This window comes from Anguilla anguilla, chromosome 2 (assembly GCF_013347855.1).
Source record: "Anguilla anguilla isolate fAngAng1 chromosome 2, fAngAng1.pri, whole genome shotgun sequence".
NCBI lineage: Eukaryota > Metazoa > Chordata > Actinopteri > Anguilliformes > Anguillidae > Anguilla > Anguilla anguilla.
Window position 1 is genome coordinate 63,520,942 of NC_049202.1, and position 13,943 is coordinate 63,534,884.

Below are 13,943 nucleotides of genomic sequence, written 5' to 3' on the forward strand. Positions count from 1 at the left end.
CTGGGGCCACAGAGTGAAAGAGGTCAGCAGAGCCGCTCTGGGGCCACAGAGTGAAAGAGGTCAGCAGAGCCGCTCTGGGGCCGCAGAGTGAAAGAGGTCAGCAGAGCCGCTCTGGGGCCACAGAGTGAAAGAGCTCAGCAGAGCCGCTCTGGGGCCACAGAGTGAAAGAGCTCAGAAGAGCCGCTCTGGGGCCACAGAGTGAAAGAGGTCAGCAGAGCTGCTCTGGGGCCACAGAGTGAAAGAGCTCAGCAGAGCCGCTCTGGGGCCACAGAGTGAAAGAGGTCAGCAGAGCCGCTCTGGGGCCACAGAGTGAAAGAGCTCAGCAGAGCCGCTCTGGGGCCACAGAGTGAAAGAGCTCAGCAGAGCCGCTCTGGGGCCACAGAGTGAAAGAGCTCAGCAGAGCCGCTCTGGGGCCACAGAGTGAAAGAGGAGAGCCGCTCTGGGGCCACAGAGTGAAAGAGGAGAGCAGCTCTGGGGCCGCAGAGTGAAAGAGCTCAGCAGATGGGAGTGCACGGTTTGGAGGAGAGTGTGTGCTGGCTTGTGTGCGCATCCTCCATTTCACACGGCAGTAGCGTATCATAATAAATAATTACAGTGTTATTGGTCTTGAGATTTTACCTCTTACAATAAATAAGCCAGTGACTTTCCATTTGAAATACATGCCACACAAATGGCATGTATGTCACATCATATTTCTCAAGAAGCTAGTGAATATTTTCATAAGCTCTAAAAGATTAAAGAGAAGCGTTGGTCCTTAAAAATCTCTCAGTGTCTGAAATGCTGTTTCTGACGTGTAGAGCTGGCCTGAGTGCAGTGTACAGGGCTGCAGAGGGAGGTGTGCTCTGTATATTTAACCAGACTCAGAGTGAAAGCTGCATATCAGAGTTCAGCAGAGCTAAGGCTTCACAGTCAAACCTGAACACTCTCATCATGTTGTGTGTCACTCTCAGCTAACATGTGGTATTTGTGTAAAATGCATGAAATGTAATGAAAAAAACATAAATAAATGTCCAGTCATAAAAAATACAAACATGTTTTTTATTTATTAATAATGTATATATTAATAATGACACAGCTTACTGAAATTCACCCATCTGCCATATGGGTTTTCCCATTTTATCATCAAGAATTTAACTTTTTAAAAAGTGTAAATAATATTCAATTTTAATATTATTCAAATTAATTATTATAATTTAAATGTATTTAGCTGAAGAGGAATATACCTTAATGGCAGTTTAAATCCTGTTGGCTCTTATAAAAGTTGTATCATTGTATTGATACAGGTTCCCAAATGCCATTCTCTGCTAGCTTATCTATTACTTTGATTTTTATTTAGAGTACATTGATAATTTTTACATCCAGGGTAAAACACTAAAATCTACCAAAAATGTAATGTAATGATTTTCCTATTTACCATGACATAAAAAATTCTAACTGACTTATGTATGTATCATTATGGTTACATACATAAGTCATTTAGAATTTTTTATGTCATGCTAAATGGGAAAATCATCAGCATTTTCATCCAGAACCTTTTTAATACGGCTATATTATCTTACTGCATCAAATGTGAGGTTAAGAATACAGAATCAGAGACATTGTGTATGTCCCTTTTGGGTTAACGGAACAAATAACAGAAAATCACAAAATACAGTGAAGTGTTTTAAAATGGTGTCCTCAGTGTGAATTGATTAAATATATTTCATATATTTGTTTTACTGAAATGATGAATTGAAGTTAACCTTTGCATATGCCTGAGAATGGCCATACACAGATGTACATGCTGAATACTGCAGCAGCAGTGACATGGTATGAGCACTGTATGTAAAAAAGGTCACTTATTTAACTTTCGAGTAAATCCCTGAACAATTTTACTCCTTCAGTTGTTCCAAAATAGCCATGTGTGAAAACGGTTTCCTCCTCAGTCTCGGTTTCAGTCTCTGTGCTGTCCCCTGTCTCCACACCTGCAGCTTTTGAAACTGCCCCCCAAACTGCCATTTCATTTCACACACTTCCTCAAAAGAGAAACAGACTTCTGGCCTAACATGGTAGCAAGGTTTTATTAATAATGACTAATTTTCAACTTGGCGATGTGGAGTTGTCAGGACCTGGCTCAAGGGCCATGACAAAAAGGGAGACGCACACTGACGCATTTAAAAAGCAAGTTCACATTTATTCTAACTAACCTAATTATACCCAAAAACAAGACAAACATGCCGTGTGAAAGTCAGCATTTTCAGTAGCGTAGGTGAGTGGCTGTATGAAAGGTATGCTGAAGCAATGTTGTGTAGTGTAAAACCAAAAACACAACCAACACCAAAATACAAACCAAACAGTAGGGAGAGAGCTCTCCCTCAAACTGGAGACAGGCATCTTAAACTCTCTGGGAGCCCTGAACACAGGTGCTCCCAATTGCACCAACGACCCTCTGCTCTGCCCCTCAGGCACCTGTGAACAATATCACAACGAGCAGCAGAGTCTTCAGGGAAACAGTTAATAGATTTTCATTGGGAAAAAGTGTTCAGGGAAGTATTGATGTGAAGTGATCAATGTGGCAGCGTGATGCTGTTTTTAAGTGTTCAGGGCAGTTGATGGAATTATTGTTCGGGGAACTAGATGAAAGCAGAAGTGTTCAGGTCAGCAGTGTGCAGTTTGGAGTATGAAGTCATGTTCTAGGTACTGTAGTACGGAGTAGCATTAGGCCATGGCAGCATTGTAAAGTGGTTTTCATGGCTGCCATGCACGTTTAGTCTGGGTAGTAGTGCTCAAGAGAGAGGTTTGCTGTGAAGTGTCAGGGTAGAAACATGTTGCAGTGAAATAGTGATCATGGCTAAGTGAATTAGTGCTTACAGTAATAGTGTGGAGCTCAATTCAGAGTGATGTTGTGTGTGTGTGATAGTGCTGTCAGGGCGGTGGAATAAAGTCCTGAGCAGAGGTCCTTGCAATAGACTGGATCTATTGCAATTTGTGCGGTTGATTGAACAATAAAAACACATTGAATATGTAAATTACATGTTGTCACAACAGCGGCACAGTGGGTTGCCAGTCTGAAACCCCTCCCCTGCCTCAGCCAGCTGCACCCGGCTCTGCATTTGCATTCTCTGCTGCTGTGGTTTGTTCTTCGATGCACAGAAACCCCTGTGTGGGTATTCTGGGATGCGCAGAGCAGGTGTGTGTTCTGCTTGAGCAACAATGGGCTGAAAATATCTGCACTTCTCAGAACTGGAGGGGCATGCACGTGTGTGTGTGTGTGTGTGTGTGTGTTACGAGTGAGTTTGGGCGTTTCCATTTTAACGTTACTCTGCTTCATTGCGGGATGTTTGTTCAATATCACATATCAGAAAAACACGCTCCTCTCCTGTAAAATGACTTAAAGCTGTTGTGCTTTATTCACACAGAAAACCTGCAGTTTCCTCAAAGGGCAGCAGGAAGAGTAAATAATAACTTATCAAACGCATCCCATAAAAATCTGTCTGTGTACAGCAGCTCATTCCTCTGTTTCTCTATGGGGATCCTGTAAGAGCCCAAACCAAAGACCACCAGCCCCAGGAAGGGAAATTCATCTGCTTTATTTCTCATTTATTACCACCCATCAAAGATATGAGACATTAGCATTTTCACACATACTGCCTTTCCATCATATCTCACTACAACAGAAAGCTAAATAACTTATCTTTCTTATTTTCTTCAAAGATATGAGACATTTGCATTTTCACACGTCTTTGCAATCATATCTCATACAGTACAATACAATTGAAATTGACAATGCACTACTAATCTAAATAGCCATGTCCTTGTCCATGCCATTTATTCTGTCCACAAAGCACGTAATTATCTTGAACATTCATTTCTCAATATGACATATTCCCTAAATACCAGACAGTTTAGTTCACATGCAACTTTAAAAATGAAATAACTGGTAACTTACTGAAGCTTTTAAAAATATATTTTGTCATTTTCATTTTATGTCGTATTACACTGAAAAACAGGAAGTGGATATTGGCTTTTGAATATTTATGTAAAGAAATTATATTTTGGTATTCCTCATTTTTACTCTTGAATCTAGGCTACACCTGTGGCATAATGGTGTGATAATTATGTATAAAGAAATATACAGTGTCTATGGGGAGCTACTACCTTAATGGAGTACTTACATACAGCATATATGAGCCATCCCTCTTTTAATAGCATCATATTGATGGATTTGCCTTGTAAAATTTGTGAACTACATTGTATGAATCCCCCCCTTGTGCTTTTTTTCCCTTCTTTCTTTATGTATATGTATATATGTATATTTGTGCATGTGTGTAGTGTCATGCCGTTCTGTCATTTTTTGTTAAATGCCCAATAAAAATATATTCACAAAAAAAAAAAATTATATTTTGACAAATGCCATAGTAAATTACTGAATATTTAGTTATCTATCATTAAAACAGAAAAATAATTCTTCATTTCAGTCAAAAAAGTTACTGATATAACATGCAAATTATCACATGTTTCACCTAATTTGCTTACCTTCATAGCAAAAAATCTAAAGTCATAATACAAAAATACTTTGTATTTTACTTTATATTCAATTGGTCTAAAGCATTTCTTTACCTATTCACCAGTGGCACCTCCCCCTAAATGCTGTATAACTTTGTGACTTGTCATCTTTGAAATAATTTATTCAAATGAGATGCACAACAGAGATGAGCGGCACATTAAATGGGCGGAGACTCAGATGAATATTCTGTTTTTTAAAGCCTGGTGGTTGGCTTGTCATATTTACTCACAGGGTTGGAATATCTTTTTAACGTACTGGTTAAATCAAAGCTCCCTCATCATTTTACAAACACCTTCTCTATATCTGAGCACATCCACATATTAAATTGCATGTTTTATATGGACTGAGGTATTGGCATGTTTAGGAAAAGACCCACAGGTGTAAACAATCATTTGCATTCACATGAGGTGGAATCATAAAAATCTGTCTGCACAGCTGTGGACAGCATTAATATCAAAGAACATACAGCATGAAAAGGTTTGTAGTCCTCCCTTCCTCCCTGGATCTACTGGATTAAAACATTTAAATGATCCCTTTATAAAGAGCAGCTGCCATGTTCCTGTGCTTCATTCCTGCTCCTCTAAAGCATGATGTCTGAACTGAGTCTCACTGCTCAGACTCACTCTGGTCACACATCAGTATATTACTAATGTGAAGGACATGAGATCAAGTGGATCATGCAACTGATCATTAAAAAGTGACGGTCTCACATCAAAGCCAATCTGTACAGTCCTTAGTTTATAGAAGTTATGCTTTCAACATGTGTAAATATATGACATGTAAAATTACAATGTGCATTTAAACAAAATATTTTCAGTTGTCTTGATCAGGGGATGGGGGGCCTGACTGCTGAATAAAATGTATTATTTTACTTGTTTTACTTTTGATAAAATAAAAACATGGCAGAAATGACATGGCATAAAACAGGAATAAATTTATATCGAATAAGATGGCACACCCTTTCCATGCCAGAATTCCCTGTGACCTTTCCAGGAAATACTGAGGACTGAATTTGTGCAGGAGAAAAAAAATGTTGAATACAGATGGTCAGAATATCCATTATGTCGAGCACTGCTGCCCCCTTGTGGAAGACAATTAAAAGTTGCACAGAATTAATACTGCTTCCACCGACATCACTCTACAGTGTTAATCAGTAAAGACGGATGGATAAATTGAGTTTAATCAGAAGTCATTTAAAGTGGTTATAGTTTAATTATGTATTTAATACGAATGGAAGCTCTAAATGCAGTGTGTTGTGTGTGGCCTCATAAATCTCACACTAGGCAGTAGCCAGTGAGATTAAAGCCAGAAACTGTGCAGCTCAGCTTCACTGACTCTCCTGGACTCTTTACTTCCTGTCCAGGCTGGCTCAGCACAATGTCTCCTTGGACACCTGTTGAGGGCAGAGAAAGAGTCGGTCACACAGTTCTCATACCTGCAGCCAGGTGTACGCAGGCTCCGTTCTAGGTAGAGGCATCACACATGGTCACCAAGGGCAAATCTATTTACAATAAACCAAATCATACATCATTTTAAAATAGTCATCTGTCTTTGAAAAGTTAGAATGACTTTCAGAGTGTATCATAGCAGGAATTGGATGCTAAGTGACCAATAAAACATGATGTCCCTGTCTGTATAAATGTAACAGCAATTACAGTTATTCCACCTCTGATTTGCTATCGCAAATAATGTGTTTTTTTAAAGCTGCATGTTTACCAAATGCCATTTAAAGAGAACGCAAGAGGGATGGTACCCTGGGAGGTCATGGAGAGAGATTTGGAAATTAAGCCATTAAATGGTGTTCAATATAAATTAATTAATTAATTATATATGTCTACGTGTTTGACTTATTAAGCTAGTTCAGTGTTTTGTGTTACATGTGTTCAGCTAATTAACTTGCTGTGTTGGCATAGCCTCGTGTTCTGGATGCTCCGAGTGACTGATGGAAAAGAAACAGCCACCATGGTCACAGGCATTTCTAATAAGCACAGACCAGATTGGTCCATTTCGTTTGCTATTTATATTAAGAAACAAACAAAAGCAGCTTCCCTCATTGATTGGGATGTTGCCACAACTCACTTCACAGTAACTCACAAATTTGCTTGTGCGTCAATGTTCATGCATAGTCTTATTTTAATGAATAAAGCCCCATGCTTCATAATCTGAGGATGCGGCTGGTCTCATGTTACCATGAAAATGTATCTCCTTGATTAACAGTACTGTGAGCCACAAAAACATGCGTAGGCGCATTATCAAACATCTTCATTTACTGTTACAATTATTCAGCACATCTATTACAATTATGCAACATTGGACTGCACGTACCTTGATTATAATTGTTATGTTATGAACGTTATTAAAATGGTTATTGACTACTGACATTAAATTTCAGTAGTCAATGACAAAATTCATAGTGCTTGGCTAAATATTTTCTGAATAAATGGGCAAAATCCAAAAACTGTTACAAACACTCCTCTACTTTTTCAGTGTTCCTGGTTCAAACTTTAGTCATTGCCTGACTGGACTATTGAAACTCCCTCTTGGCCTGTAAATTGTGAGTGTTTACTGCTGTGATGCCACTTTTATTTTTAGTACATATTACCATTGACAATGGTTACATGGAATACTGGAACTGGAATAAAAATGCTAACTATGTTAACATTCATTCTGAATTTACTCCATTAGTTTTGTTTCTGATCTTAACTCCATAGAAAAGCTGGTGGAAACAGTGTTCTGTTTCATACAGCTCCAGGAGGGGGCAGCAGTGCTCCTCATAATGCATAGTCTGCCCTTCTGAATTTATCTTGTTTTTCTCCTTCCTCCAACCTCGAGAGATTTAAACAAATTCAGTGCGCATAATTTCCTATAAATGCCACTGAGAATTCTCCTCCCAACACAGGAGCATCGCCTGTAAGACAGAGAGGGAGATCTGTGTGTCACAATGGGAGCTATTGTAGCATTAGCAGTGTTTCTGAGGACTTTATATTGTAAGTGAACAGGCTGAATTCATATTTTAAATTTAACAAACATGATTATGTAACCTTTTCCAAATGTTTTCATTTTAAATTACAACAAAAAGGTTTTTTTTGTTTTGTTTCCATAATTACATTGCTTTTTTGATGCATGCACCAATATCTTTTTTTCTGTCTCCACAGATGGTCACTGTGTGGAACTCACACAGCCAGGCTCTATGGTTGTAAAACCAGGACAGTCTCTGACCATCTCCTGTAAAGTCTCTGGGTATTCCCTGACTGATAGCAGCTATGCTACAGACTGGATCCGACAGCCTGCAGAAAAGGCTCTGGAGTGGGTGGCAGGCATATGGGCAGGTGGAACCACTCATTATAAAGATTCACTAAAGAATAAGTTCACCATCACCAGAGACACCTCCAGCAGCACAGTGATTTGCAGGGGAGCAGCCTGCAGACTGGAGACACAGCTGTGTATTACTGTGCCTGATACACACAGTGCAGCAAAGCTACAGCAGACCTGTACAAAAACATACCCTGATGAGTGTAATGGTAGAGCACAAGCATTTAAGAGCTCTGTGAACTTTGCACCCCATGTGTTCAGATGGTTTAGGACCAGTGTTTGTAACTCAAAAGTTGTATTTTAAATTCCCAGCTGGAGAGTATGCATTGTGGCCTTGAAAAATCTTTTCCTAGACTGTTTAACTAAAAATCCCGCTGCATCAATGGATTGTATGTAAATTTATAATTCTCTTTTACTGTTTCTATTACGAAACCGTGAATGAACAGGTAAAATGCATTATGAACAACCAAATGGAGATGTTTATGCTTTATAAAAGCCTTATTTCTTCATAAATAAAACAGAATGCAACTCATTTCTGACACAGTTTATTACTACATTTTAGAGGCGTGTAGTTCGTTATTGCCACTGGTGTACTGTAAAGGGAATCATGCTCGTCTGCACAATTTATGTGCATGTAAATGAGCAGGTCTTCACTGGACTCAAAAAAACAAAAAAAAAACGTCCACATACAAATCTTACTGTTCTTGGTATATCTACAGAATATCTGTATACAGCAATATACTGAGATCACTGGATATGTATCACACAGAAGCACAAAAATACACAAAGACCTACAGTCATTCACATTTGTTTTTCCAGTAGTTACATGTTTTCCCTGGATAATATGCAGAAATTAAGACAAAGACAGCCCTCTGGATGGAATGTTTCTCATTTTGCAGATATTTATTTAAAACTAAGTGAACATCCATTCTGAACTAATTCTATTCAAATTGTTACTGACCTTAACTTTGCTTAGCTATGCGGGTGGAGGCAGTCTGCTGTTTTAAATTCTCCTCCAGGAGGGGGCAGCAGTGCCCTAAGAATAGATACTATGACCTTCATCTTCAGATTTTCTTAAAGCCCCTGAGATTTAAACAAATTACACCCACACTATTTCCTATAAAAGCCACAGAGAATTCTCCTCCCAACACAGGAGCATCACCTGATAGAGAGAGAGGGAGATCTGTGTGTCACAATGGGAGCTATTATAACATTCATAGTGTTGCTGGGAACTTTATTTTGTAAGTGTGGATACTGTATTCATTTATTATCTTTTGAAACAATATTATTCAATATTTACATTTCCTTCCTCTCATTTCATTTTTCAGTAAACTTAAATAGTTGATTTTGCATTAACTATTTTATTTGATAATTGCATTAACCTTTGCATAATTATAATTTTCTTTAATCTCTCATACAGATGGTCACTGTGTTGAACTCACACAGCCAGGATCCATGGTTTTAACACCAGGGCAGTCTCTGACCATCTCCTGTAAAGTCTCTGGGTATTCCCTGACTGATAGCAGCTACTGTACACACTGGGTCCGGCAGCCTGCAGGGAAAGCTCTGGAGTGGGTTGGACGCATCTGTGGCAGTGGAAGCACTGCTTATAAAGATTCACTGAAGAACAGGTTCACTGTGGCCAGAGACCCTTCCAGCAGCACAGTGACTTTGCAGGGGAGCAGCCTGCAGACTGGAGACACAGCTGTGTATTACTGTGCCCGACAGTCACAGTGAGAGAAAGTCATGTGGGAGTGATACAAAAACTGCTTCACACTTCAGTTCACATAGTCAGCAACAGAAACAGTGTTGCTTACATATGAATTCCCTGTATCCAGAAGTCTTAACCTAATGTCAACAATTGAAATAAGCAAATTTAGATTTCAGTGGATTGAATATATTTTTTCCACAACAAATATCAATGACATTATTATAAAGAATACCTGAATGTAGAATAAGCTGAAAAGTGGTCAGAAACTGAACATGAAGAAGGAGAAGAAAAACACCATGGGAAAACATTTCAAAAGAGACAAAACTGGAGAATAAATTACTCCTGGTGAAAATCGCATTTGAGCAGGCATTTAGATGCACATTCATGGGTTATTGGTTGTAGCTGAATATGGTTTACATATTGATTAAAATTGCAACAGTTTCCTATGGTAAAATACATTTGGAGATGATTCTGTTGAATGTGCTTAGTTCCGGGACATATAAGTTGGAATTGCTGTTATTGGGTCTTCTCTCTGTACCAATCACAATAATCAAAACCTGAGCACAATCACAGGGACACTGCACTGAAGAAGATTCAACTGTTCTGACAGGATTTTAAATTGACATCCTGATTCACTGTTGTCATTAAACATTCCATGACACCCATCACCATAAGAGTTGGTGGGGGTGGGGGGGGGGGGCAGGGAGGCTCATCATAAAATACCTGGAGATCAGCATATCATTTTAGCTGCTCTTACACGCTCAGATTACATTCCTCTGGTTTAAATTGCCCAGCATATTTCAGTTTTTACATTTCCTTTAAAGTATCTGCTGACAAATAACTCATTTTAGACTGAAAATCAGTTCTTAAGAGAATATGAGTTGACAATAAAAATACTTCTGTTCATCTAGCTGGAGATCAGGATATTATATGAGCCACTCTGACACACTGAGACAACATTCATTTGTTTAAAGTGTCCTCTGAACAGCATTACAGTAAAGATCACATTGCTGTAGACAAGATGCTTTGGAGCAGCAGGAATGGAGCAGAGCTGCATGGCTACTGAACATGGAACACGGCTCCTTAAATAATATCATTTCCCTCTTGACTGTAATGCATATTATGTGGGAAACCATAAACTACAACCTTACAATCTAGTAGTTTTATATTGTATTTGCAGTCTACAGCTATGACTGCTCTATTTAAACAGTGTGTGATCTGCCCACCCAGTGAGGAGGAGTTCATGCAAACTCTGAGCTCTTCCTTCTACATTTACCTCTCTGAACTGAGGGAGGAAGGACTGCTGTTGGAGACTGAGTATAGAACGATCATCACAGACTGCACCCAAAGACTTCCACCATGACTATTATAACCAGCCTGATTCTGATTACAGTGTTCTTAAGAAGTATGTTTTAATTTTCCATTTATTGTGTTTTTACTGAAATGCTAATTTTGAGGTCATGGATTTTGTGTTCTAAGTCTTCCTTAATTTCACAGGTATTAAATGTCAGACTCTGACTGAGTCTGAACCAGCAGTTAAAAAGCCTGGAGAATCCCACAAACTGACCTGTACAGCCTCTGGGTTCACATTCAGCAGCTACTATATGAGCTGGATCAGACAGGCTCCTGGGAAGGGACTGGAGTGGGTGGCCAGCATCGATAGTGGTGGTGGCAGCACATGGTATGCCAGTACACTAAAGGGAAGATTCACCATCTCCAGAGACAACAGCAAGAACCAGCTGTATTTACAGATGAACGGCCTGACAGCAGAAGACACTGCTGTATATTACTGTGCCAGAGACCCACAGTGAGAGAGAGTGAGGGGAGAGCTGCACAAAAACCTCTTCCCCTTTATCACACAGAGCTGCAGCAATGATTGTTGTATTGAATGAATGAGTGAGCTTGTGAATGAATGAATGAAGGAATGATGTCGTGGATTTTACCTTCAACAGAGGCGAATAATGCAGTCAGGTCACAGAGTAATTCAGAAATACACCTTTCATTTGTCTAAATGCTGGTGGAGGCAGTATTAATTCTCTTTGTCTTTTACTTGTCCTCCAGATGGGGGCAGCAGTGCTCCACATAATGGATATTTTGACCATCTGATTTCAACATTTTTTTCTCCTACTTCAATCCCAGTGACTTAATCAAATTCAGTTAACTGTTTTTCTTATAAAAATCACAGGGAATTCTGGCGTGGAAATGGTGTATCCGTCTTACTCAATATAAATTTGGTAATGGTAAATGGACTGCATTTATATAGCGCTTTTATCCAAAGCGCTTTACAATTGATGCCTCTCATTCGCCAGAGCAATTAGGGATTAGGTGTCTTGCTCAAGGACACTTTGACATGCCCAGGGTGGGGTTTGAACCGGCAACCCTCCGACTGCCAGCCAATCGGTCTTACCTCCTGAGCTAAATTTATTTCTGTTTTATGCCATGTCATTTCTGCCATTTTTTATTTAATATAAAGTTAAATAAGGAAAATAATACATGTTTTGTTCCGCAGTTCTAAGTTCTACTATGGACTGTAAAGTTTGTTTTTGATTGGAAACTGTCACTTCTGAAGTTTAATGATCAGCTGATCTCATGATCTCATGATCCACCTGATCTCATGTCCTTCACATTAGTAATATACTGATGTGTGACCAGAGTAAGTCTGAGCAGTGAAACTCAGTTCAGACATCATGCTTTAGAGGAGCAGGAATGAATCACAGGAACATGGCAGCTGCTCTTTATAAAGTCATCATTTAAATGTGGAAAGGAGGACTATAAAACTCTCCATGCTGTGTGTTCTTTGATATTATTGCTGTCCACAGCTATGCTGACAGATTGTTATAATTCTACCTCATGTGAATGCAAATTATCTGATTGCACCTGTGGGTCTTTTCCCATTACCCACACCAATAGATGATACTAATTCCTCAGTCCATATGCAATTTAATATGTGGGTGTGCTCAAATATAGAGAAGGTGTCTGTGAAATGATGAGGGAGCTTTAATTTTATTAGCACATTAAAGGGATATTCCAACCCTGTCAGTAAATATGACAAGCCAACCACCAGGCTCAAAAAAACAGAATGTTCAAACCAAGTCTCCGCCCATTTAATGTGCCACTCAACTCCTTTTTGCATCTCATTTGCATAACTTACTTTGAAGATAAGGTTTTTCTGCATTTAAGGGGAGGTGCCACTTGTGAACAGGAAAAAAAATAATTTAAAAAAGTATATATATGACCTACCGGAATAAAATTTTACCAGTTGAACATACACTGAAATATAAAATATTTTTATATTATGACTTTAGATTTTTGGTTATTTAGATAGTAAATTAAGCACTACATCATTAAATATGTGCTCATTTGTATGTTATGCCAGTGAATTCATTATTTTAAAATGCTTTTTTCATTTATGAATCTGTATGCAAATGTTCGGCTGTATCTACTTCCTAAGTTAAAGTGTCTGGCATAGGAGGTATATGTCATTTTTAGAAAATGAAATTGAAGATAATTTTGTACTTTGTGCAGATGGCAGTGATAGTAAATAGTAATGTAAAATAACTATTTATGATTGTTATGAATGATTCTTTTGTACATTTTATGAAACTAAGATATTAATAGCAGACAAATATCAGAGTGTCTAAAAATTGGCATGTGGAACCCAAAACCCCAAATCAGCCAACATCTGGAGAAATAAAATATGTAGTTATTTAGCTTGATGTTGTAACGAGATATGATGGAAAGGCAGTATGTATGAAAATGCTAATGTCTCATATCTTTGGTGGGTGGTAATAAATGAGAAATAAAGCAGATGAATTTCCCTTGAGCTGCTGTACACAGACAGATTTTTATGGGATGTGTTTCATAAGTTATTATTTACTCTTCCTGCTGCCCTTTGAGGAAACTGCAGGTTTTCTGTGTGAATAAAGCATAACAGCTTTAAGTCATTTTACAAGAGAGGAGCATGTTTTTCTGCTATGTGATGTTCAACAAACATTCCACAGTGAAGCAGAATAATGTTAAAATGGAAATTCCCAAACTCAATCGCACACAAACTTACAAAAGCACAAGCTGAGGCTGAAGAGAGATATATTTTATGAAATATATTGTAACTTTTCACCTCTGGAGTACTATTTTTTATCTTAAATGCATAAGCAGAATGGCATAGGTAAATATCTTGTTTGTTGAAACTAATGAAAATAAAATTAAAACGCACGTGTGCACACACACACACATACACACACACAAAGAAAGCAGACCCCTCCCTTCTCCACACCGCCCCTGACCCCCCCTCCAGTTCTGAGAAGTGCAGATATTTTCAGCCCCTTGTCGCTCAAGCAGAACACACACCTGCCCTGCGCACCCCAGAATACCCAC

The 13,943-nt window shown here is 38.7% G+C and overlaps 1 protein-coding gene and 1 long non-coding RNA gene across 7 annotated transcripts in view; both read left to right on the plus strand.

Annotated features, from left to right (window-relative positions):
* LOC118220446 (titin-like) overlaps positions 1 to 13,943 on the plus strand; it is a 435,810-nt gene that overhangs the window by 68,939 nt on the left and 352,928 nt on the right. Inside the window, exons 1-2 of one of the 6 annotated variants that reach the window (XM_035404311.1) lie at positions 10,859 to 10,974; positions 11,067 to 11,371. The exons of the other annotated variants lie outside the window; for them this stretch is intronic. Coding sequence (XP_035260202.1) covers positions 10,929 to 10,974; positions 11,067 to 11,371 — 351 coding nt within the window. The 5' untranslated portion in view covers positions 10,859 to 10,928. Of the gene's footprint in view, positions 1 to 10,858; positions 10,975 to 11,066; positions 11,372 to 13,943 lie in introns of those variants that run through there. 6 annotated transcript variants of the gene reach the window in all.
* On the plus strand, positions 8,995 to 9,369 carry LOC118220517. The gene is made up of 2 exons (XR_004763954.1): positions 8,995 to 9,099; positions 9,279 to 9,369. It is a non-coding gene; the product is annotated as an uncharacterized LOC118220517 (long non-coding RNA).